Source organism: Camponotus floridanus, unplaced genomic scaffold (assembly GCF_003227725.1).
Source record: "Camponotus floridanus strain SB8 unplaced genomic scaffold, Cflo_v7.5 scaffold40, whole genome shotgun sequence".
In the NCBI taxonomy this organism is placed as follows: Eukaryota; Metazoa; Arthropoda; class Insecta; order Hymenoptera; family Formicidae; genus Camponotus; species Camponotus floridanus.
The window spans coordinates 1,073,529-1,097,853 of NW_020229548.1; the positions used below are offsets into that span (position 1 = coordinate 1,073,529).

General features: G+C 26.4%; 2 protein-coding genes across 3 annotated transcripts; both read left to right on the forward strand.

Moving 5' to 3' along the window:
• The first annotated feature begins 532 nt into the window (after window positions 1-532).
• On the forward strand, window positions 533-19,723 carry LOC105258625 (elongation of very long chain fatty acids protein AAEL008004). Of its 2 annotated transcripts, XM_025411573.1 has the most exons (5): window positions 533-1,036; window positions 13,555-13,641; window positions 17,207-17,279; window positions 17,362-17,633; window positions 18,952-19,530. In XM_025411573.1, the coding sequence occupies exons 3-5, from the start codon at window positions 17,231-17,233 to the stop codon at window positions 19,528-19,530; spliced, it is 900 nt and encodes a 299-aa protein (XP_025267358.1). In that variant the 5' UTR covers window positions 533-1,036; window positions 13,555-13,641; window positions 17,207-17,230. The 2 variants fall into 2 exon arrangements, with proteins under 2 accessions (XP_025267358.1, XP_025267357.1); XM_025411572.1 differs by lacking the exon at window positions 13,555-13,641 and having other exon boundaries at window positions 534-1,036; window positions 18,952-19,723.
• LOC112638938 (histone-lysine N-methyltransferase SETMAR-like) lies at window positions 8,175-9,206 on the forward strand. Its single transcript, XM_025411580.1, has one exon. It carries the CDS (start codon window positions 8,175-8,177, stop codon window positions 9,204-9,206), a length of 1,032 nt encoding a protein of 343 aa, XP_025267365.1.
• Window positions 19,724-24,325: the final 4,602 nt, after the last annotated feature.

The following is a 24,325-nucleotide window of genomic DNA, read 5'->3' on the forward strand; positions in this document are numbered from 1 at the left end:
GACGAAATTTTGATTCTAACCATTTTTTCGTAGTGTGCTTATTTTTCGAGTTATTTGGCTGCCTAAGTTAAAATGGGTCACCCTGTATAATTATATAACTATATATAACTATATAATTATATATAATTATATTATTATATATAAATATTTATATATATAAATTATATTATTATACATAAATATTTATTATATATAAATATTTATAATCTATTTATTTAATATTATGCTTAATTTAGAAGTATCTGTCTAATTAAATAAAATATTTAAAATTTGATGATTTCAAAATCTTTGAAATAAATATTTAGATATCAAATAATAATAATAAAATAATAATAGATATAAAATAATAGAAATATTTTGACATGGATCTATAAATAAAAAAAAATATATTTTTTTGATACATCTCTGCCAATGTCTACCACAAAGCAGACCGGTCTGATGCCGTAAAAACTCATGCATCGCGTCATTTATGCATTGCGCCACTACCATTCCGGAGGACGTCCACGTCGTTCGGGTAAGCCGTGAAAGGGGGAAAGAATAGTAGTGCACTATGCATCGACATCGCCAGACACAGATTTACCCGCCACTCCACACACGGTGTCTGGACGGTGCTTCGCTAACTTGCGGCAGCAGCTAATCCGTTGTTCTCTATTTCCACCTTCCCTTTGCCTATCCTTCTTAGTTTTTCCCGATCTTTTTCATACTTCGATTCAATTGCACGCACTTGTTACTCTGATCCCGTTAAACAGTCACGTGGATGATCCCGAGATTCGCAAAAGTGTTTTATACGACTAACGACGAACAAACGAGAAAAGGATAGCGAAAACGATCAAGGAGAATATCAGAAATTCTATTAGTGATTGCGAAGAATTGACGAATAGTTAGAATCACATAAGAAAATTGGGGAACTTTTAAAAGTCGCAAGATCACGAAATCAGTGAGGTAATTGCACATCACGATCGTCGACCAACTCAATTTTGGACAGCAACGAAGATCCCGGCCGAAATTCACCGCATCGATTTTAACGGGCTTTGATGTAAGTATTTAAATCTAAAAATTTCTATAATTCATCATAAATAAGTTGTGATTTCATCCAATTAAAAACATTCAACAATTGAATAATTAATGTAAATTTTTTAGCTGCATTATCGCTTTAAGTCTAATGGAACAATATATTAAATAAAAAAATAAATTAAGTAATTGACTCTCGTAAAGTTGTAAAAAGCGGATTGCATTGATATTATGAAAACTGTAAAAAGCATTTGAGTTTTTTTTAAATTTTATTATTTGGTAGACCAACCTACTTTTGCGTAACATAAAAATGTTCATTTTAATTTCATTGTATATCTTTACAAAAGATTAATTAAAACGGCTGATGCATTTTTACCTTATAACTTGAAAAGAATAATAAAACTTTGAAAAAATCTTACAACTTCTGTATAGATGAGATAACATGCGAACTTGAAGTCTGGACTAACTATGTAAAGTTAAGTTAATGTGCTTTGAATATGCCATTGAATAATACAACATGCCACATGGAATTTTCGTTTGTAAATAAGATTCTTGAAATGAATTTTTATGTATTTTAATTTTTCATTTTAGTTAGCATATATTAACAAAAATAACGTAAAATGTTTAAAGTATTGTTTGAAATTATATTATGTATAATTTATGATGAATATATATACATATACATATATACATATATATATCAAATATATAATATGATAATTATGATATGATAATATGATAATTAATGAAGCATAATATTATTATATAATTGTAATGTTAAGAAGATCATCAAATATTAAGTAATTTTATATAACTATAATTCAATTTTTTTAAGACTTTTATTCACTACACATCTACTTCTATATTAATTTAAGATGCAGATATTATTATAAAATAATCTGTCTTTATAAAGCATTGAAATTGCAATAAATAATCGGATTTATTTGTCTATCTGTATATTTGTCACGCTAATTATTTCTGCTTAACAAACTACATAAGTATAATTTGCTTCTTCATCCTTAATTTATTCTGAATTGATGTTAACTTACCAATATTGATTATACGTAAAACAAATTCAATAATCCGAGAAAAAAGAAAAACATTGCAATGTTTAAAATTAAAAATCCTTTTATCAATGGCATATAGCAACGTACAAGTTTATATATTGAAATATCTCTTTGCACATTCACTCGCATGCCAATCTCAGGTTCAATAATATTGTCAATTAGTGGTTTCTAACCTGCGTTTGCAATGAATGTTTCATTAATGCACAAGAATTAAATTCAAAGTCCATTTTTATTTATGGTTTTTCTTGTTATATCCTAAACAGATTTACCCATTTAATTAACATATTTTTTAATTAATTAAATATTTTTTAATCTTGGTTTTTTCATATTCCTAATAAATTTTTAATGTATTTCAAGATTATATAAACTATTTTTCTATTATATCGTGTAGACAATTCCTGCATAAATTTCTACCGAATCAAATATAGCAATGGTATGTATACCGGTTTCTTTGAGCATTTCGCAATTGTTAGGCACAATGAAATGTGCGATTCGTATGTATTCAGTGACCCGTCTTATGTCTTCGTTATATATTTAAGAATTAGCAATTCCAGGCTATACATTGTATTTTAAAGAAGCAACATGCATTAATATATTTTTTACAAAACATTATAAATATATAAAATGTCGATGATAAAAAGTCGCAGACAATTTCCTCGCAAGCCCTGGAGTGCCGAAGGACGCGTGAATGAGCGGCCGGAACTTTTTAAGGACGCGGCCGAGAAAGTCAGTGACTTCGATAGCGACTAATAATCATGTACCATTATTTTTCCTTTAAAATACGATGTATAATTAGATATTTATAAATTCCAAAATTATTTATGTCCTGTGAGTTAAAGGGGCAAATAACGAAATGTGATCATGCAAAAAAATATCAAAGTGAAAAATTAGAAAATTTTGATAATTATTTATGATTATTTACGAAAGAGATCTTTGAAAATGAACAGTAAAATATAAGAAAATTTTAAATATAAACAACAGTTTGAGAAGATCTTTCTATTAACATTGTGAAATGTTATAATTGCTCATTTTCTTTAGAAAATTGCTCAGACATTGTAGACATTATTTTTTTTTATATTTGTCGAGCATTTCATAGATTATTTGACAAATTTTATTACATTTATCTTATTATATTTATCTATCTATGTACACTTATTTGTTACTTATTCTACTTAATTATAAAAGCAATAGTTATGAATATTAATAATAGATTATGAATGTCGAGATGAAAACTACTACATTAATATTTAATCCTTGAACTTGCAACAGATAATAGGAAAATAATTAAAATCAATTTTATTCACTATTTTTTCGATTTATATCAAAATAACATTATTCTACTAATGTGTAATTAGATTACTAATGTGTAATCAAGAATTATGCATTTTTATACATATTCATCATATTTTGTTTTTATTTTCTTCATTTCTTTTTTGTTTTCTGCATTTTTCATTTTCTTTTTTTCATATTCTTTATGGACATGCCACATAATTTTGTTTCGCAAGAGCTAAGTATAAATATTTTGCTACGTATATCGCGACGTGTGACCACGAAGGACAAATGAATCGTGGAAACAACGAAACATTTTCAATGCCGCGAATGTACTTCAAACAATTAAAATATAACAAAGTATAAGGAAATTTCAAACAGTTAAAATATAATGAAATATTTTCATGCCAAATGCATCTTCAACAATTAAAATATATTACTGTTCAAGTATATTCGTAAAGGCAACTATTATTATCAGTCTACAATGTCGTGGAACTTGCATTCAATCGAGAATTAGAGTGTACAGAATTGCATTAGACAAAACAGTATGTTAAATACTTGTTCAATTTTTAATAATTTTCAAGAAATTAGAAATTATATTCTATTAGAAAAATATTTTAAAACTGATTAATGAACATTTACATTTACATATTCATTTATCTACTATTCATTTATCTTGATTAGTTTCATCGATTTTTTGTTCAATCTATCAGAATCTACAGAATCTTTCTATTGGAAAAAATTGCAAGATTAAATATAATACATAAATTTACATATACATAAACATAAATTTACATATACATATACATAAATTTTGTATATATAATTTTTGTATATATATCGAATTGAGTACAATATAAAATATTTTAAATAAATTATTCAAAAAGTAAAATAAATGAAACAGCTTACGAAAAAGTTACACACGTTACACCTTCTGCTAATCTTAAATGCATTACGTGATCCTGGCAATTACTTAAGTAACATTTGTTTTCTTTTGAGTAAATATATATAATTTTTTTATTCAATATAATATTTTAGTAAAGAAATCCGTAATTTAATTTCAAATAAATCACCATTATAATTTCATATACAAACGGATGTTCAAGAAGTTTATTTAAAACAATTTTATAGACATTATTTCGACGAAATAATGTCTATGAAGCTTGCGAAACGCAATAACTTGGAGATCATAATAAAACGTCTTATAATAATTTGAGCTTGTTTGTTAATAATTGTATTAATAGAATATTGCACGAAATTTATGCAAATGTGCATAAGATATACTTCCTAATTCTAACATCGTTTACATCAATAATATGACTATATGAATATGAATGATATATGAGGAGAACAAAATATTTTATTGATGTAAATCATATTTAAATTATTGATGGATTGACAATTATAAATCCAATTACTGGAAAGGTTAAGTGCTTAGAGCTTTTTTCGTTTATTATGTATTACGCATTTAATAACTCATTATTTTAGAGCACAATATTTTGTAATGAAGATGTCCTTAAATAAAAGTATTTCTAGTGAAGTGTGAAGTAATTTTCGATCTTTCATCATCGATCACTATTATTAGACATCATTATTACTAAAAATCGATGATTATCAGACGATAATTTTAAACTAGTATTTCCAATTCAATAATATTGCTGTTTTGATACTAATTAATAGTGCATTAATATATCTAGAAAGGTATCCGTGGAATTAGTGCGCCAACATTTTATTTAAACATTTTTTTTATTGTAGAAAAGATTCATCTTTGTATTTCTCTTTCAAATATGTGTATATATTTCATTAAATATGATACATTAAGTTTCAAATTATTTTTCGTGATGTTATTATAATTTTTATAATTTATACTAAAAGTTTCTTTATATACAATAAAGTGATCAAGGCTCTAATTAAATAAATAACAAATAGTTAAAAATGGGCTGGATATAGAGCTGGATAGAAGTGTATTAACAGAATTTAATTATATCTAGAAAAATAAATACATTCGAATAAGTCTATGTCGACGGTGACATTACAATAATAACAGACAAGCTAAACATATGTACATTATTAAAGGCGAACGTTTCGATCGATTTTTCGATCCTCCCCCTTTTGCATCTTTTTATTCTGTGACATTGCATTGTTTTTGACGACCATATTTAATGCGTTTTGCGGATTATAATCCTGACTTATACTTCTATTAGCTTTATCCGTATTTATTTCATATCATTGCGCGAATGTATCGACATTTAACATCCACTTTTATTTTTTGAATTTCGTAATGTTTAACTTATATTCCGTTAATTTCTTTCGAATTTATTTACCTACATATTTGTTTGCGCTGAAGAGGATCGAAAAATCGATCGAAACGTTCGCCTTTAATAATGTACATATGTTTAGCTTGTCTGTTATTATTGTAATGTCACCGTCGACATAGACTTATTCGAATGTATTTATTTTTCTAGATATAATTAAATTCTATTAATACACTTCTATCCAGCTCTATACGCCCGTTTTTAACTATTTGTTATTTCTTTATATACAATGTATCTATAATAAAGAAATTTAATATAATTTATTATAATTATAAAAAAAAAGAGAAAATGATACTAAATATAAGTAATACTAAATAATATATTAAAATAATTACTTTTTGAAATATGAGATTCAATGTACACACATATTGACTTAATGCATTTCTCGGATGAGTGCACTAACCTAATTTTGGCGGTCACCGTCTCGGGACTGGTCTCAAGGTGGAACAGTCGCGAATAAAGATTTTTCATGTCGACCTTTCTTAGTTTCAAAAGGGCGAGGTTAGGGACTTCTTATAGGACCTTATAAAAGTGTATTCACCCTCGCCATCAAAGCTGCAGTGTTTGTCTATCTTGAAACGTGCGAAATTTTGTATACATGTACTTTAAATTAAATTTTTTGATTAGCTGAATCATTCATCTGAAACTGCTCTTCTCTCTCTCTCTCTCTTCTAAAAAAAAAAAAAATATATATATATATATATATATATATATATATATATGTATATATATATATATATATATATATATATATATATAAATGTATATTTTCTTTATTAAAATTATTATTTTATATATATTATTTTATATGTATTTATTTGTTATCAAAACAGATGCAGAAAATACGTTTTCTTAAAAATGAATTTATTATGTAAATTTTTTTCCGAGAACATGAAGATATATTATTAAAAGAATTTGAAAGTGATTGATAAAACTAATCAATTAATGTACATCGCATGAAAATTATATTACAGATAATATTAAGATCTTAATATGTTTTAGAAAGAGAAAAGAGAGAGAGAGAAAGAGAAATATATACTCAATTCGTATAATATATCACCAAATGTACTCAACGGTTACAAAATCTTGCATTCTCGAATACATAAACCTTCAATTTAATTGAAATCTTCATTCTTTTTAAAGTTTTTTGATAGAAATGATTCAAAAGTGAGAAATGTTTGAGCTACTCACTTTTGATATTTTAAAATTGATGTTACAATAATTTTGTAAATAATTTTTTTATTTTTCTTCAATCTGACTTCACGTATCTATTTTTCATAAATTTGTTTATTCAAGTATTGACAATAATTAATGTAATAACATTTATAAGAAAAAAATAATTACTTATTTTCAAATAAAATATACTTAAGAAAGAGAGATATCAATGATTTTTTTATTTATTTACAGTTGCTCTATGACAAAGATAAAAAATTATCAATTAAAAATGAATTAATTATGCTAATGTTATTTACTAATGTAATAAACATTTTAATATGTGCATACAATGAATAATGATTTCTAATAAAATTTTATTTTGCATTTTTTATTTTGCAAAATGATTTAGCACTTCATATTCATTTCAAATAAAAAATAAATAAAATAAAAATAAAAATTCATAAATAAAAATTCATTTCTTATAATCCGCATGTATATATACTTTTCAAGCATTTTTTTTTTTTAAATAAACGATATGCTATATCAATGTTAATAATAACTCTATAAGATAAAACTTATAACTTCTTAATATAAGGAGAAAAAATATTCTTTCTTAAAGTTAATATCTCTTTCAAAATAACTATGTTTGTAAAATTCGCGCGCTCTTTTAATTCAATATGTGAATATTAATATTCCGAAATATTAACAACATATTTCTCGTTTTAATATATTGATATTATTAATATTACAAAAGTACATTAAGTTATCGTACATTATTATATTATTATTAATAAATATTTAGTATATTAAAACTTTAGATAAACTTAATATTATTTTATACAGTTTATTTCTATATAATATTATATATTTTTGTAAAAATTAATATTATTTCAATATGATAAATCCATATAAATATGATATTTATGTATGTTCATAATTTGTTCAAAATAAAACTTGCCATAAAATTACACAAGAAAATAATAGTATTACTTGTTAGTTTTATACATGAATTGAGCAGATATGAATATTCTCATTATGTTATCACATGATATTAAACATTACCTTGCTCAGAAATTAATTATAGATTTTAGTTTCATGTAAGATCTAATTTATATAATTTGTTCTTTTTTTTTTATCCTCAAGTTGCCAGAATTGTTATTCTTATCATGATAATATTGGATAATTGCATAAGTTCGTGCCCGATTTTCATAGATGGCATTAAGTTATTGCATGACGGAGTTCTATTGTTTTCGTTTGGTAATATTGCTTGCACCGGATAGGTGACAGTGTCTTATGTCACTTTAGCATCAGGCATTGTTCAGATAAGTCCATTTGTGCATAAGAGAAATTATTAAAAATGGAGAACGAAAAGGTGCATTTGCGACATGTAATGCTATATGAATTTCGAAAAGGCGTGAGTGTTGGGACTGCACAAAAAAACATTCAGAGCGTTTATTTGGACCGTGCTCCTGCTCTCCGGACAGTCAAAAAGTGGTTTGGCAGATTTCGAAATGGTGATTTTAACATGGAAGATCAACCCCGCTCTGGACGGCCTTCTGGCATTGATGACGACATTGTGTGTGCCTTAGTGGAAAAAAACCCAAGGATTACAACTGAGGATATTGCTGAGAGGCTGAACATTGATAATTCAACCGCTTTTCGCCATTTAAAAAAGCTTGGATACGTTTCCAAGCTCGATAATACGTGGGTGCCGCATCTCCTGACTGAAAGGAATAAGCTGAACCGCATGACTGTAGCCCTTTCCCTTCTCGAGCGTAACAAAAAAGAGCCTTTTTTGGATCGAATGGTAACAGGCGATGAGAAGTGGATTCTCTACAACAACGTACAGCGGAAGAGGACATGGAAAAAAGCAGCTGAAGGAGCAGAACCCGTCGCAAAAGCTGGCCTGCATCCGATGAAGGTGTTGCTGTGTGTTTGGTGGGATTGCAGGGGAATTATTCACTTCGAGCTGCTCCGACGCGGCGAAACAATCACGGCGGACAAATACTGTGAGCAACTCACTAGACTCGATGCAGCTATTCGAGAAAAACGTCCGGTTTTAGCCAATCGAAAAGGCATCATCTTCCATCACGACAATGCTAGGCCACACGTCGCCCAACAGACGCTGCGAAAACTGCAGGAGTTGCAATGGGAAATTCTGCAGCACCCGCCATACTCTCCAGACATTGCGCCTTCAGATTTTCATCTGTTCCGGTCTTTGCAGAATAGTTTGAATGGCAAGAATCTCAATTCCGAGGAAGCTGTCGAAAAGCACCTTACAAACTTTTTTCAAAAAAAACCAAGTTTTTTCTTCAAAAATGGAATCGACAAGCTTGTAGATCGTTGGAAAACCATTGTAGAGGAGAATGGAGACTATATAATTGATTAATAAAAGTGTATTCTTTAAAATATAACCTATTGAAGTTTATCTTTAAATCGGGCACGAACTTATGCAATCATCCAATACTTAAAAAGTAATAAATTATAAATAAACACGTTGCTAAACATTAGCTTTTTTGCAATACTTTTTTATAATATATAATACGAAAGAAAAAAATTTACATGAATATTATAATGATCTCATAAAAAGAAAAATTATAATAAAAATCTTGTGAAAGAATAAATCATAGATTTGCAATTAATTTTCAGATAATTTCATACCTTGTTGCACTTCTATATGTTTTTGTTTCTATCAATTTATACTTAATTATTCACATTAGTAGCACAAACACGATGTAAAAACACGGAAAGTCTGAAGTACAAAATAGTGAAGTTGTATTTTTCAAGAAAATTTAACATATTACGGATTATTACGGACGGACTACGTAGCATATAAAATAATATTTAATAACATTTAATAATATTTAATAATGATTAATGCTGAAAAGAACTAGTGTAAACAAGGTCAAGTAATATCAAATTGAAAGATATAAAATAAATGCATGGCATCATGCTGATGTAGTTGCGCATTCAGAGATAATTGATGATCTAATATTGTTTCATAATTATGTAATTCAAAGCTTAGACAAACCATACATATTTCAAAACAATGATTAAACTTTGTGACCCCAATTGAAAATTGTAATTATCATTATCTATAAATAATCGCCAATGTATTTATGTAATGTTAAATAATGTGAAAGTTCAAGTGTTAAAAAAATATAAAAAGTTATGCCAAAATATATCTTATTTACTTAAAAATTTACAAGAAATAGCATTTGCTAAAATACGATGCTTTCGATGAATTGTACATTTCCTGTTCAATATAAAAAATTAAATATCTAATATAAATAAATCTCGTATAAATCCAATGTAAATGAAAATCTAATATAAATAAATATTGCACATTATTAATTAATTTAATTAATAATTTTCAATCCTTCTCTACTTTAGTTGCGCGCAATGCATGTATATATATGTATATATTTGTGTGTGTGTGTGTGTGTGTGTGTGTGTATGCATATATATATATATATATACAATATATATATATATATATATATATATATATGCATACACATACATACATATATATGTACATACATATATACTTATATATACACAATATCATGATTAAAAAGTTTAAGAGTTCTAAAAAGTTCTAATGATAGACTAAAAAACTTTAACAAGTTGTCGAAAGAATGCAAAGAAATAACCTTCATAATAATCTTTATAAACTTTATGTAGATTATTGTTTAACGTATTAGAGTGATTTTAAGAAATGCATTTGTGTCTAATATGTGTCAAGATTTCTCTCTCTTTCTCTCTCTCTCCCCCTCCCGCTCTCTCTCATGCACACACACACACACACATTTTCTCGGAAAGTTATGCATTTATTTTTCGATTATTATATTCTAAATGTTGCAAAAACTAAAAAAAATTAATAATTATCTACACTTATAATTATCTACACTTTATTTTTTATAAAAAATTATATATGCATGGAACTTAAAACTATAATTTATTTACAAAAAGTTTAAAAGTCATAGATAATTGAGCAAATATGTCAACATATTACATTTTTTAAATGTCCGCATAAATATGTTGTTCTCATTTGAGCGGTTGTTGAATGAAAAAATTCTAAATAAATCTAAATTTAAACAAATATGTTTTTTACTATTTTTATTAAATATTTTCACATAAATTTTCGTATAAAATAACATATCTATTCTTCATTCTATAATTATTTTATATATAATTCTATTTCATACATACGTATTACATAAACATACATTATTAATTAAACCATTTATGTATATGTACTAAAATGAAAATAGAAAATTAGTAAAATATTAAATTAAATAAATTGCAATGAAAACAATAATATTTAAACGTATATATAATGAATCTATACATTGCAAATTTATATTGCATACAATACTATAATACATACATTAAATAAATGTGGCTGTGCTATGTCAGACATTAATGATAGATAGTTAATCATTTCCAATGTAACCGCAGTGCGCAATTTTAACATACAATAGTATGTATTACCAATGGTCATTCCTGCATTATGTATTACATATTATATTATAATCGTATTTAAAAAAGCAATAATATTTAATTAGGATGAGTATCCCATATCACATCAGCATGAGACGAAGATTTTTTACGTTTTTACATAGTGAACTTGTGCTGTATAGAAAAGACAATCCACATGTGAGTATGTTTACTTTTCTTTATGAAAAATTCATGAATATAGTTTCGCTGAATCATGTTACATAAGGAATAAGAGAAGTAAATATTTTATATATTTTTTCTCCTCTTTATTTTCTTCTCGCAATTTTTTTATTCATCCAATAGAAATCAAATATTAATATCATAATATTATTATTACGCAAAAAATTTATTCGGCGTTCGTTTAGAAATTTTTTATTAAAATTCTCTCTTCTAAAATATTTCTCTATTTTGTTTAGAAATTCTCTATTAAAATTCTCCATTTTAAAATATTTATTGCAATATCTATACATAAACAAAATGCAGTACAAAAAAGCAATCGACATATATGAAAAAAAAATAATTATAAGATTTACTTAATAATTAAAAGATTTAAAGAATTTATAAGGATGAGAAAAGTGATTGGACTAATTAATTGGTGTATTATAATATCTTTATGACTTTTTATGTGCATCGTAAATATTATAATTAGTTATGGAATTTTTTGTTTTCAACGTATCTCGCTTTATTCAATCTTTATACGCAGGAAACTCGCGAATAATTGTAACCGGTTTACACTTGGTTAAGTTTTTTTCTTCAAGGTCTGTCTTCCAAGAATCTGAGGCAATTCGCAGTCACAAATCAAGAATAAAGTGTATCGCAGATGCATCCTCTGTTAATCGAACAATGAACTTTTGAAATTTAATTTCGTTTAGCGAAATATTGCTTTATTTTTTTCAATTCTATTAAATTAAATAACAGATGTGTTGAATAATAAAATAAACTTTGAATAGAGAGAATCGAGTCAAAAATGCATTTTTTGCAAGTAGCATCAACGTATATGAATAGCAATGTGAGATAATATATTCTACAAGAAGGAGAATTTGTCTTTTTTGTCGTACTATATATATATATATATATATATATATATATATATATATATATACTATACTATACTATACTATATATACTATACTATATATATATATATATATATATATATATATATATATATATATATATATATATATAGACAACGCAAAGCGCGCGCTTCGCGTGCGCCATTTATTTCCTTTCATTATACATTTCTCACTGTCACACAAGCTGTCAAAATTTGTAATAATCGCAAATGACAGCTGCTCAACATGAATTGAGCGCAATAAAAGAAATACCAATCGGCATTACGGAAAAGCGACAACAATAAACTTCGATATATTCGAGTAATCGACTTTACATGCATTTTTTAGAAAGGGAAACTATGGTTAGCCACAAAAATTTGGTCAATTATATTAATTTGGTTAATTATATTAATGTCCTTCAAAGATTTTGATTGTTTCTTTCAAAACCCGTTGTTGAATGACAATTTACTAGTAATAATAATTTCATAAGATAACGTAATAACTAGCTGGTCGTTTGCGACATGCTTACTTCATTATCGTATTATTTTCATATTATGGATTGAATTATGAATGTCTCGTGTGTTTAGAAGATAGACGCGATTATTAACAATCAGATATTCATTTTAAAAATATTAGTATTTGTATTACTTATCTACACCGATAATCAAACATAAATAAAAATGACAAAATATTTTTTCTTTTTTCAAAATATTATATATTTTAACTAAATAAATAAAATCAAACAAATATATACTCAGAAATTAATATTCATAAAAGTGTTTTACTTATATATTGTTTTATATAATTTTCTATATATAATACAAATGCAAATGTAAATTAAGATTCGGAAGCGCATATATATATAATAATAATAATAATAATAATAATAATAATATATAATATAAAACTTATCATTCGTAGAAACAAACATGTAATATATTATTATTTAAAAACAATATGAAAATATCCCTCTCTAAAAAAAAGCATTACTTGCATTATTGTCTTTTTTTTGCTATATTGATTATCTCATTCATAAACTGTGACTCATTATACATACATATGTGTTATGTTTTATAGACTTTATATTATATATTTTTCAAATATATATACTCACTTTAACATTAGCATATATAAATAAACTGTGACATGTATTTGTTAAACTGTTATATATTTTTCCAGGGTCGGATTTAGGGGGGGAGGGGGGAGCAACAGAGGCCGAAGCCCAGAGGCCTCCACAAGAGGAGGGCCTCGACAACACATTTTTGGGTAAAATTTCCTATCGAATGGTACAACACTTACAAGGTCAATGTACCTTGCTTGCTTGTTATTTCGCAATAAATTATTTAAACAACGTAAAAATTTGTTCAAAAATGGTTAGGGGTCTCCACCTCTTCGTTGCCTCAGGGTTTCCACATCTTTAAATCCGGCTCTGTATTTTTCCATATGCATCTATATTTTTTATGTGTGTTGTATGTTCTCGAATTTTTTATTCTACTTCCAATAATCCTATGGAAATCATATTTACCATTACCATATTGAATTAAAGGAAACGGAACAATTAATATAGCAAAATAAATAGCATGAATAAAAAGCATTTTAAACATTAATTCATATTTACATATATATACATGTACACAGAGAACACGTAGAACACGTAGCACACGTAGAAAAAAGTACACAGAGAAAAGTATTTCTTTACATTTAGTATATCTATTTGTTTGACTTATATTTGTCTCGTTAAAGAAAAAATTATTTTATACAAATATTATTTGTTTGAATAAAAATTTGATTGTTTTGTTGCATTAATTTATATTGTTTAACAGAAAAATGACAATTATTTGAATTAATACTGATGCAAGTAAGAGTTGTTTGTTTCAATTAATTTATTTGGAATAGCCAATAGTATGTGGCATATGTTTCTTTGCTTGCCGTTACTCGGCGCATCAGTCTTAACTTTTCTCGTATTCAATATTTATCATGAAATGTATATAAAGGACTAGTATTAAACAATAAAATCTAAAGTATATTTTTTCCCTCTACGAGAAAGAGAATGCTACTCACATGCAGGTTTTCTGATTATGTGCACGTTGAGCATCCTCTTTCTGACGTATCACTGTTTAATTTCAAACTGAATTTAAAATAATAAACTGCATTTAAAATAATTTATTTAATAATCTGGATTCCTTGTTGGGATTTAGAATATTAAACAGATTATTTGAAATCAGATAGAAAAAATCTTTTAGATGGCATGATGCTGTGTGGGTTAATATAATTGTTAGAGGTTAAAGTCAAAGAGAAAGTAAAATCCTTTAAGATAAAATTTTATTTAAAATAAACATATACGTTATTTGAAAGTCAAACAATCGTATTTGTTAAATCGAATATTAATTTGGTTGGACTATTTCAATAAATAAATTTATTTGACTTCAACAAAATTTGTTAAATCCAAAGAAATATTTCTCTCTGTGTACATGTATATACTATAAATATGCATCTATATATGTATGTATAAGTGTATATGTATATCATAAAATAATGATTCATTCAATATTCTTGCAAAGCTTTAATAAAGATCACGATGCAACGGAAAATAAGATTGATCATTGGGGAAGTCCGCTAATATACCTTACGTGGAAGAATTAACAAAGGAGGACATTAACTTCGTTGAAGCTATTCAGAAATCTCGTTCACCTTGGACCGAACAAGGCCCGAAACCTGTCATTTTAGAAAGATCTTTGACCCGATAACGGATAATCAAAGTCAAAATTTTAAATGAACATAATTGCAACGAATTTTTGCTGACATTAGCTTTGATTTTATTTTTATGTAACACTCATTAGATCTCTTATCTTGTAAATGAGACATTCCATAAAACAAAAGAAATTTTCGTATATTTAATGTTCATAGATTTTATAGAGAGTAAGCCTAAAAGATATTCATCATTTCATTTAATTCGATGATACAGGAAAAAATTTTGATCTTTGATAACAAGAAAAAATTGTAGTTAACTAAAAAAATGATTAAAAAGATTTTCGATTGAAAAGACTTTCCCGGTTTTTTTATTCTTCATTTTTTGTCTGATTGGTTTTGTATTTCGTTTTCGGTTTCGCAGTGTGAAGAATCCTATGAATGAGAATGATTCATATTATTTGATGTACTCAATCATGACAACCTTTTGCAAAGGTAAAGGGAGTCCATGATTAGCTAATGTTGGTAACATTAAGAAGATTACACTAAGAAAGAAACATTCGTAAACATTGAACTACATAGAAAATTACATAGAATTACATAGAAAATTAATTCCTCTATTCGTGCTAACCTAAATCCTCGTTCATTAATTTCATTGTGACGTAGAAACTTTTGTAATATGACAACGGAGCATGAGACCATCAGAATCATTACATACAATCTCTAGCTTACCTAACAATTTTGTTGGAAAGTTTATTTTAAACATTATACATATTATTATATATTAAATATTAACATTAAATTAAAAATTGCAAATTATAGATTTAGAGTCGCGCGCTTTTTTCAATGTCAGCAAATTTTCAAATTGGTATTTTAAAGAAACATAAGAAAAGAAACTAAAAAGTTGTAGTAAATGAGTTATAATAAAATTTAATTGATATAAAAATCTATCCTTGATTTATTTTTGCAAAGAAACTCGAAGGTTCGAATATAATGATAAGTTTCGCGAACATTCGCAGACATCTCACTGAATGATATTACTTGAAATTACATGTAGATGCATCTCACGGCCGTCGTAATTGCTTGCTGTAATTTAGGAAAGACTCAAATAACTTCACATCTCTCATGTTATCGTTTTCCGTGTAATGATAGCTCACATTAGGATAATCAAGAATGAGCAAAGAGACAAACAGAGGGCAACACATCATATACTTTTCAACATATGATTAATGTGCATGTCATACAACTGTAATACTTTACACTCTTTACAGCATCAATGTTGTATCTAACCATAAATTAAATTAGCCTTTATGTTTTTAAAATTTATAGAAAAGTGAAATATTTGATATATATATATATGTGTGTGTGTGTGTGTGTGTGTGTGTGTGTGTGTGTGTGTGTGTGTGTGTGTGTGCATTTAAAAAAGATATTTTATTATTACACATCATTACATATATATATATATATATATATATATATATATATATATGTAATGATATGTGTAATAAAATTAAATTAGCCTTTATGTTTTTAAAATTTATAGAAAAGTGAAATATTTGATATATATATATATATATATATATATATATATGTAATGATATGTGTAATAATAAAATATCTTTTTTAAATGCACACACACACACATATATATATATATATATATCAAATATTTCACTTTTCTATAAATTTTAAAAACATAAAGGCTAATTTAATTTTATTACACATATCATTACATATATATATATATATATATATATATATATATATATGTAATGATATGTGTAATAATAAAATATCTTTTTTAAATGCACACACACACACACACACACACACATATATATCAAATGTAATGATTATCATTATATATATATATATATATATATATATATATATATAATGATATGTGTAATAATAAAATATTTTTTTTAAATTCTCTATATAAATATTTTATTGTTACTATTATTTTGTTTAAAAATATTATAAAATAACTTTTTTGTAAATCATGTCTTTCAATTGTTATTAAAATATGAAAAAAATACATTCTTTCTACTTTTAAAGTTCTGAAAGAAAAAAATATACAATTATTAGAAATCAATTAAATTTTTTGAAATTTTGAAGTAACTTATAAAACATATTTTTGCAGATTTTCAAGTTTTAAGATTGCAAGATGTCGGGCATTGTGGAGTGGTATAGAAATGTACTAAACAATGGACAAGGTAATTTTACAACAAGAAAAGATTCTTATATTTAAAAAAAATAATATTATACATATGTTTAATTTTACTTACATTTCTCTAGATCCGAGAACAGAAGGATGGTTTCTGGTTTCTAGTCCTGGTCCAACTCTGACAATTGTAGCGACGTACATATACTTCTGTGTTTCCGCCGGACCAAGATACATGAAAAACAAGAAGCCGTATGAATTAAAGAATACTATGATAATTTACAACTTTATTCAGATCCTATTAAGTGTTTATCTGGTTCACGAGGGGTTAATGGCTGGTTGGTTATATGAATATAATTATATTTGTCAACCGGTCGATTATTCGTACAAACCGAGCTCTGTAAGGGTAAGTTTGAGATTTAAGTCATTGCTAACGAAATGAATCTCTGATAATAAATCATATGACATAGAATATTTTACTGCATAATTATAGTATAAAGTTGCAGAGATACTGTAGAGACATGAAAATGAAACATTTCAACAAATTTCCTATAATATTGAAAGCTTGTAATGTATTAAAAATGAAATGGGATTATATAATATCATCCTCTTTTTTATGTATTAAGCTTGAACTTCCCATTTCAGAAGAAAGCAAAAAAGATGACGAAGTGTATAGAAGTCACGTGAAAAATTTTAAAAGATTTAGATCAAATTATTGATTTTAATCTAAGTGAAATTGAAAAATATATTTGGAACAAAACAAAAAAGATGATATAAGCAACAATAAAATAAGTAAATAATTTATTAACTTCCCACTAGTCATGGCTTCGTTAAAAACTCTGTACATTAATTTTTTAAATCAATAATTGTAACATTTTTACAATAATTCGTCCACTATGCTCGCGCATGTAGCTCAGGTATTTGCATATAAAATCTAACGTATATTATACGACTGATGAATTAATAATTATTAATTATTAATAATTATCACGGCAAAAGTAGGCAAAAATTTAAATGTCTCTATAATTTCTTATTTGTTGAATTATCTCGACAAGTTTTCCTAATTGATTAAAGTTTTATTTTTCAGTGCGAGAAAGTTTATTATAATAAATTAATGTGTATTATATGATTACATTTATGCAAGACTCTTGCATAAATGTACTCTTGATTTTCTCGCATAACATAATATTGTACATATAATAATATATTATAATTAATTTTGAAACGCATTTTATTGCAATCATATAGCATCTTTGCAATATTTCTAAGTAATTTTTTATATATTAGCGGTTAAAACAGGGATAATAAGACTCTGGAAAAGATTCAGTTTACTTAAATAGTATCAGTATTTTGAATATTTTGATATCGCAAAACAAGACTTAAGTTTCGTAGATATTAAATATTGAGTTTATTAGAGTTTACTAAGGAAAGATACTAATATTTAAATATTTATATAAAGAAAATGACTAAAAAGTCTGAGAAGAAGTTCTATCTTAATTTAAATATTACCATGGATTACAATAGATTTCGTAATCGTAAAAAGATGACGAATTATTTGTTTTTGCAATGATTGCGACAGTTTTAAATTGTACTTGTGTAAAATATCCAAGCGCGCGTCAAATGAAAGAACTTTTCGTTCTCCGTGAAGGAAATGTCACTTAATATTATAATTACATGTACCATTATGTTCCGCTCAATCTTTACGTAATTATGTCGTTCCATAGATGGCCCGTGGTGTTTACATATATTTCATATGCAAGCTGATCGAGCTTCTGGACACCGTATTCTTCGTGATGCGCAAAAAGGATCGTCAAATTTCTTTTCTACATCTCTATCATCACTCGATGATGCCGGTTTGCGCTTGGATCGGTGTCAAGTTTTTCGCCGGCGGTCATCCAACTCTCCTTGGTGTCATCAACTCTTTCATCCATATCTTCATGTACATATATTACATGCTAGCAGCATTTGGACCGCATATGCAGAAATATCTCTGGTGGAAACGGTATTTGACCACTATTCAGATCGTCCAATTTATTATAATATTCTTCCACAATTTCCAGATGTTATTTACCAGTTGCAATTTCCCAAAACCGCTTTCATTCCTACTTGTGTTCAACTCCGGTCTATTTATATACATGTTCGGATCGTTCTATATAAATAATTATGTGAAATCGAAAGATAAACAATCAAAAATGACGAAGAAATCGAAAACTAATAATATTGTACGTATCACTGCCAATGGCTTCATTTCCGTCAATGGTAATTCGATTTTTGACGAGATAGCTAACAATAAGTCGGATTGAAAAACTTAACGCGTGGTTTTTCTATTCGCAAGACTGTAATTGCGCGAATAGAATATTTCTCCAAGGATGATTTATCAAGAGAAATACATATTAAATCCTGTAACATAATTGTAATAAATACCGTAATTAACACATAAGAAAAAGAATCCGCCGATATTTCTGCAATGCTAGTTACGAAAGTAGGTTAACGCATGCCAGTAGGAAAAGGAGGAAAGATTTGACATACTTACGCTGAGTGCCGATTGACTTACGAGAGTGATTTTTAACAGTTTTATCGAATTAGGCACGATCTAGACAATTTAATTATTATTTCTTTAAAAGTACAGATGCATTTCTTCAATTATACGAAATTTTGAAAAATTTGTGAAATGAATTTTAATATGTAATATGTGACTAGGTACATTAATTAAAATTGAATTATCATATTTTGCAACACAAGTTTTCTACCAAAATACTTTCAAGGAGAGATTTTATACCTAACTTATAATACATTTTTATCATACATATCTGCATATGTATATCTACAAATTTGCTATATTAAATCATTTTTAATAACATTAAGAAATATGAATGTAAATATTAATTTTGTATTTTATATATATAATGTATATATTATTGTCATACAAAATTAGATTTACATTTATATATTTTATTTAAGATTATTAAAAATGTTAGTAAGAATATATATATATATATATATATATATATATATATATATATATATACAGGATGGGGCATTTATCTTGAGACAAGATAATATCTCGATTGGAGTCGATTATTTTGAAAAAAGTTTTAGACAAAAGTTGTATGGTTTCAAGGGGGACATAAGATGGTGTCATTAGTTTGATCTTGAAGAGCCACCTGAAGGACACGCGAAGGTCAGCTCCAACTTTTTAAATGGGACACCCTATATGCTTTTGCATATTCTTGTAGCTCATCTCAAGAGCTTTCCAAAACACTATAATTAAGTTAGTTTTCATTAAGTACTTTTCGAGTTATGAAGCTTGAAATCATTTTTTAATTTTACATAAACCGTAAAATATCTTGTAAAATATTCATTTTTCGATTATTTTACCTTAATACTTTTATGTACAAAATAATGAGAAGAATCAATTGGTGTAAAGAAAACTCATAGTTGTTTCGAAAAAAAAAATGTAATTTGCAATTAACAATTACATATTTTTTCTTAAAAATAACTATGTCTTTTCTTGAAAAGTACTTAATGAAAACTAACTTAATTATAGTGTTTTGGAAAGCTCTTGAGATGAGCTACAAGAATATGCAAAAGCATATAGGGTGTCCCATTTAAAAGTTGGAGCTGACCTTCGCGTGTCCTTCAGGTGGCTCTTCAAGATCAAACTAATGATACCATCTTATGTCCCCCTTGAAACCATACAACTTTTGTCTAAAACTTTTTTCAAAATAATCGACTCCAATCGAGATATTATCTTGTCTCAAGATAAATGCCCCACCCTGTATATATATACTTATGTGTTATTATATGTAGTTATACTATAATTTATTTTTAAATATTGTAGATTATAATAATATCAATGACATATTATTTACATTAAATATGTAATTATTTACACATTTTACACATATATATTTTGATGTACCTTGTTCTGTTAATATCATATTAATATATATAATAATATTAATATATTAATATATATAATAATATTAATATATTAATATATATAATAATATTAATATATTAATATATATAATAAATATCATCATAAAATGATGAATAATAAGAATTTATTTTTGTTAGAAATTTTATACAAAAGATATGTATGATAAATGGAATTATTTGCAATATAAATAAAACAAAAATTGTTTAAAGTTTTTAAATCGTTAATTTAAACTTTAGAAAATATTATCTTGCTCAAATCATAACATACGATGGAGAAATATCTCAAGTTGAAGATATTTAAATTATTATATAAGAATACTCTTGTAAAAAGTTTTTTGCCGAATATCGATAAGATAGAATTAACGTCTTATCAATAATTGCTCATACAAACTAAACGATTCCTCAGCGATGAGAATCCAGCGCCGCTTCAATAGAAGTATTTTTTATTCTGTAACGATGTCGGTAATACAAAATTATTTAATTATCTATTCAATAATTGTATACATTAATTAAGAGTCATGACAATATTTATTTTAGAAAAGCAAACTTGTTCAAATATCTTAGCAATATTATGCATTTAAATTTTTTACTCTAATACGGTAAAGTTTCTTTTATAACCAAGTCCAACTGAGAGATCCATTTTCTTCAAAAGTCTATATTTAATAGATTTTTATTTTTATAAAAAAATTTATTATAAAAAATATATTATAAAAAGACAATATAATTCGTATAATCTCATCATTCTTAAATATACAATATTTTCCCGTATTAATCAAAACTTAATTTTTATAAATGTTATTTCTGAATAATGGCTACATATTTATAAAAATTAAATGTTTATTTGCTCATTTTTAAAATAAACCCGGATAAACAATTGCTAAATTACTGTCATGTTGCATCTATTTATTGATAACATGACAACAACATGGTTAATCTATGTGATTAATCATGCTTCGTTATTCAGGAGTATGTTGCTTTTTTATAAGTTATTAAAAAGAAGAAAAAAATTATATAATTGCAAAATATTATTAAATAGAGAAATTAATATTTACATCACATCTTTAAAATTATAGATAGATCAACTTATTTTTATTGTAAAAATATTTATCAAGTTAGCCGAATCTATTATTAAATATACTAATATAATAAATCTATAAAATATTCAAATAAATATTATAAATATTCAAATAAACATTTAAAAATTTTTGACTCGCAACAAAGTGCCGATTCATTTATATAAATAATGAAAAATATATATTATATAGTGTTTTATTATCTAATTTTAGAACGATTTAATATTAAGATTTTTTTATTGCATTGCTAGCGCGATATAATATTGTTAGTAAATGCAAAAAGTGTGGAATTTGTTGCGTAAAATATTTATCGTAACGTGCGAAAATTAAATAACATTAAAAGCACACAAAAGATGAGCTTTTTAATATTTATTCGTTTTCATAATCAAGGAACATTTTCGAAACTTGCGTGCAAATTATATAGTATGATTACGTAATTGTAAAATAATGTACTAATTGCAAAATATGCAAAATTTTATGATTTAATTATTAGAACACACTTTTTTTGTAGTTACATATTTATACTTTTGATTTGTATACCATATTTTCATAAAAAATTTTGTAATAAAAATTTGTTTTTGTGGAATAAATGTATTACATTTATTTACTTTATCATAAAAATCTATATATATATATATATATATATATATATATATATATATATATATATGTATATACAGGGTGATTCAAAATAACCCCTGTGTCCGTAAAATGACACATTGTTGAGTCAATTCTAAGACGATTTTTCATTTTGCAAAATTTCGTCCGAAGCTTAGTTTTCGAATTATTAAAGAAAGAAGTTAACGCATGACGGGTCGGATACAAGAGGCAGGCAAGGGTGACGCGAGACCCGTCAGACGCGGGCGCTTACGCGGGGCGCCTGCTGCGATCAGCTGATCGCTATACCCACAGACACACATGCGACACATACATTCTCTGTCTGCTGTCTGTCTGTCTGTCTCTCTCTCTCTCTCTTTCTCTCTCTCTCTCTCTCTCTCTCTCTCTTTCATTCGCTCACTCTCTCACGTGTATTTTTTTTTTTTTTTTTTTTACGAGAGGGGAAAATGCATTTTATGCATACCCACCGGTCGATCCAGTGAGTTATGTGGGACTCGAGTACCAAGTCGAATTACCAACTCGGTACTCCCTACCCACTAAAAACCCCTCTCTTTTCGCGAATTTTCTTTGACACACTGTCCCTCTGTCCTTCCCGAGATCCGTTTTCACATAACGTTAAAAAATAGTTATTATTACCTTGTTCGATGACTTCTGATGTATTGCTGTAATTGCTTGAAGGAGAAATGAATTTTCCGATAGATCGTACGTTCTCAAATTTAACGTAGATATCACGTTGCACAAGACAGAAATCCACACTAAATTATTAACTGAAAGTTTTTCTTCTTTTATGAACTGCATTCTTTTATAAACTTTAACGTAATCACATTTATTTATTCACTCGATGAGACGAGAAATTTACTGATGACTCTATCACTAATCACTGTCGAATAATAACTGTTGGCGATTAAAAATCACTCGATGAAAGAAACACGCGCGGACACGTTACTACACGACGCGACAATGCGACGATAATTACTCGGCGACTGCAAGTACCGCTGCTTCCTTGTCATGGTAGGTTGCGGTAGGTTAAGGTACTACTGGCGCTATCGAACGCGATCATGTGTTCGATTGAAGAATGCGTGGTAGACGTAAAGAATAAACATTTAACATATTAATATTATTATCATGAATGTGTGTGATGTCCATACATCGTATGATATCTATTTAAAAATTAATTAGATTAAATAAGTATTTTTAAAATATTTATTACTTTTATACACCCATATTAAATATTAATATTAAATATTTATTTAATTATTTTATCTATATTATTTACTATTTTATTTAACTATTTTATTTAACTATTTTATCTTTAACTATTCTATTTATTTATTTATCTATTTCATCTATTTATTTTTAACTATTTATTATCAATGACCGATTTTCGATCATTGATAATAAATAGTTAAAAATAAATAGATGAAATAGATAAATAAATAAATAGAATAGTTAAAGATAAAATAGT

Bases quoted from the DNA above. Each gene is read 5' to 3' on its own strand.
- LOC112638938 (XM_025411580.1), top strand. From the start codon at position 8,175: ATGGAGAACGAAAAGGTGCATTTGCGACATGTAATGCTATATGAATTT.
- LOC105258625 (XM_025411573.1), top strand. From the start codon at position 17,231: ATGTCGGGCATTGTGGAGTGGTATAGAAATGTACTAAACAATGGACAA. The intron at 17,280-17,361 runs GTAATTTTACAA...ACATTTCTCTAG, and splicing joins TGTACTAAACAATGGACAAG to ATCCGAGAACAGAAGGATGG. The intron at 17,634-18,951 runs GTAAGTTTGAGA...GTCGTTCCATAG, and splicing joins ACAAACCGAGCTCTGTAAGG to ATGGCCCGTGGTGTTTACAT.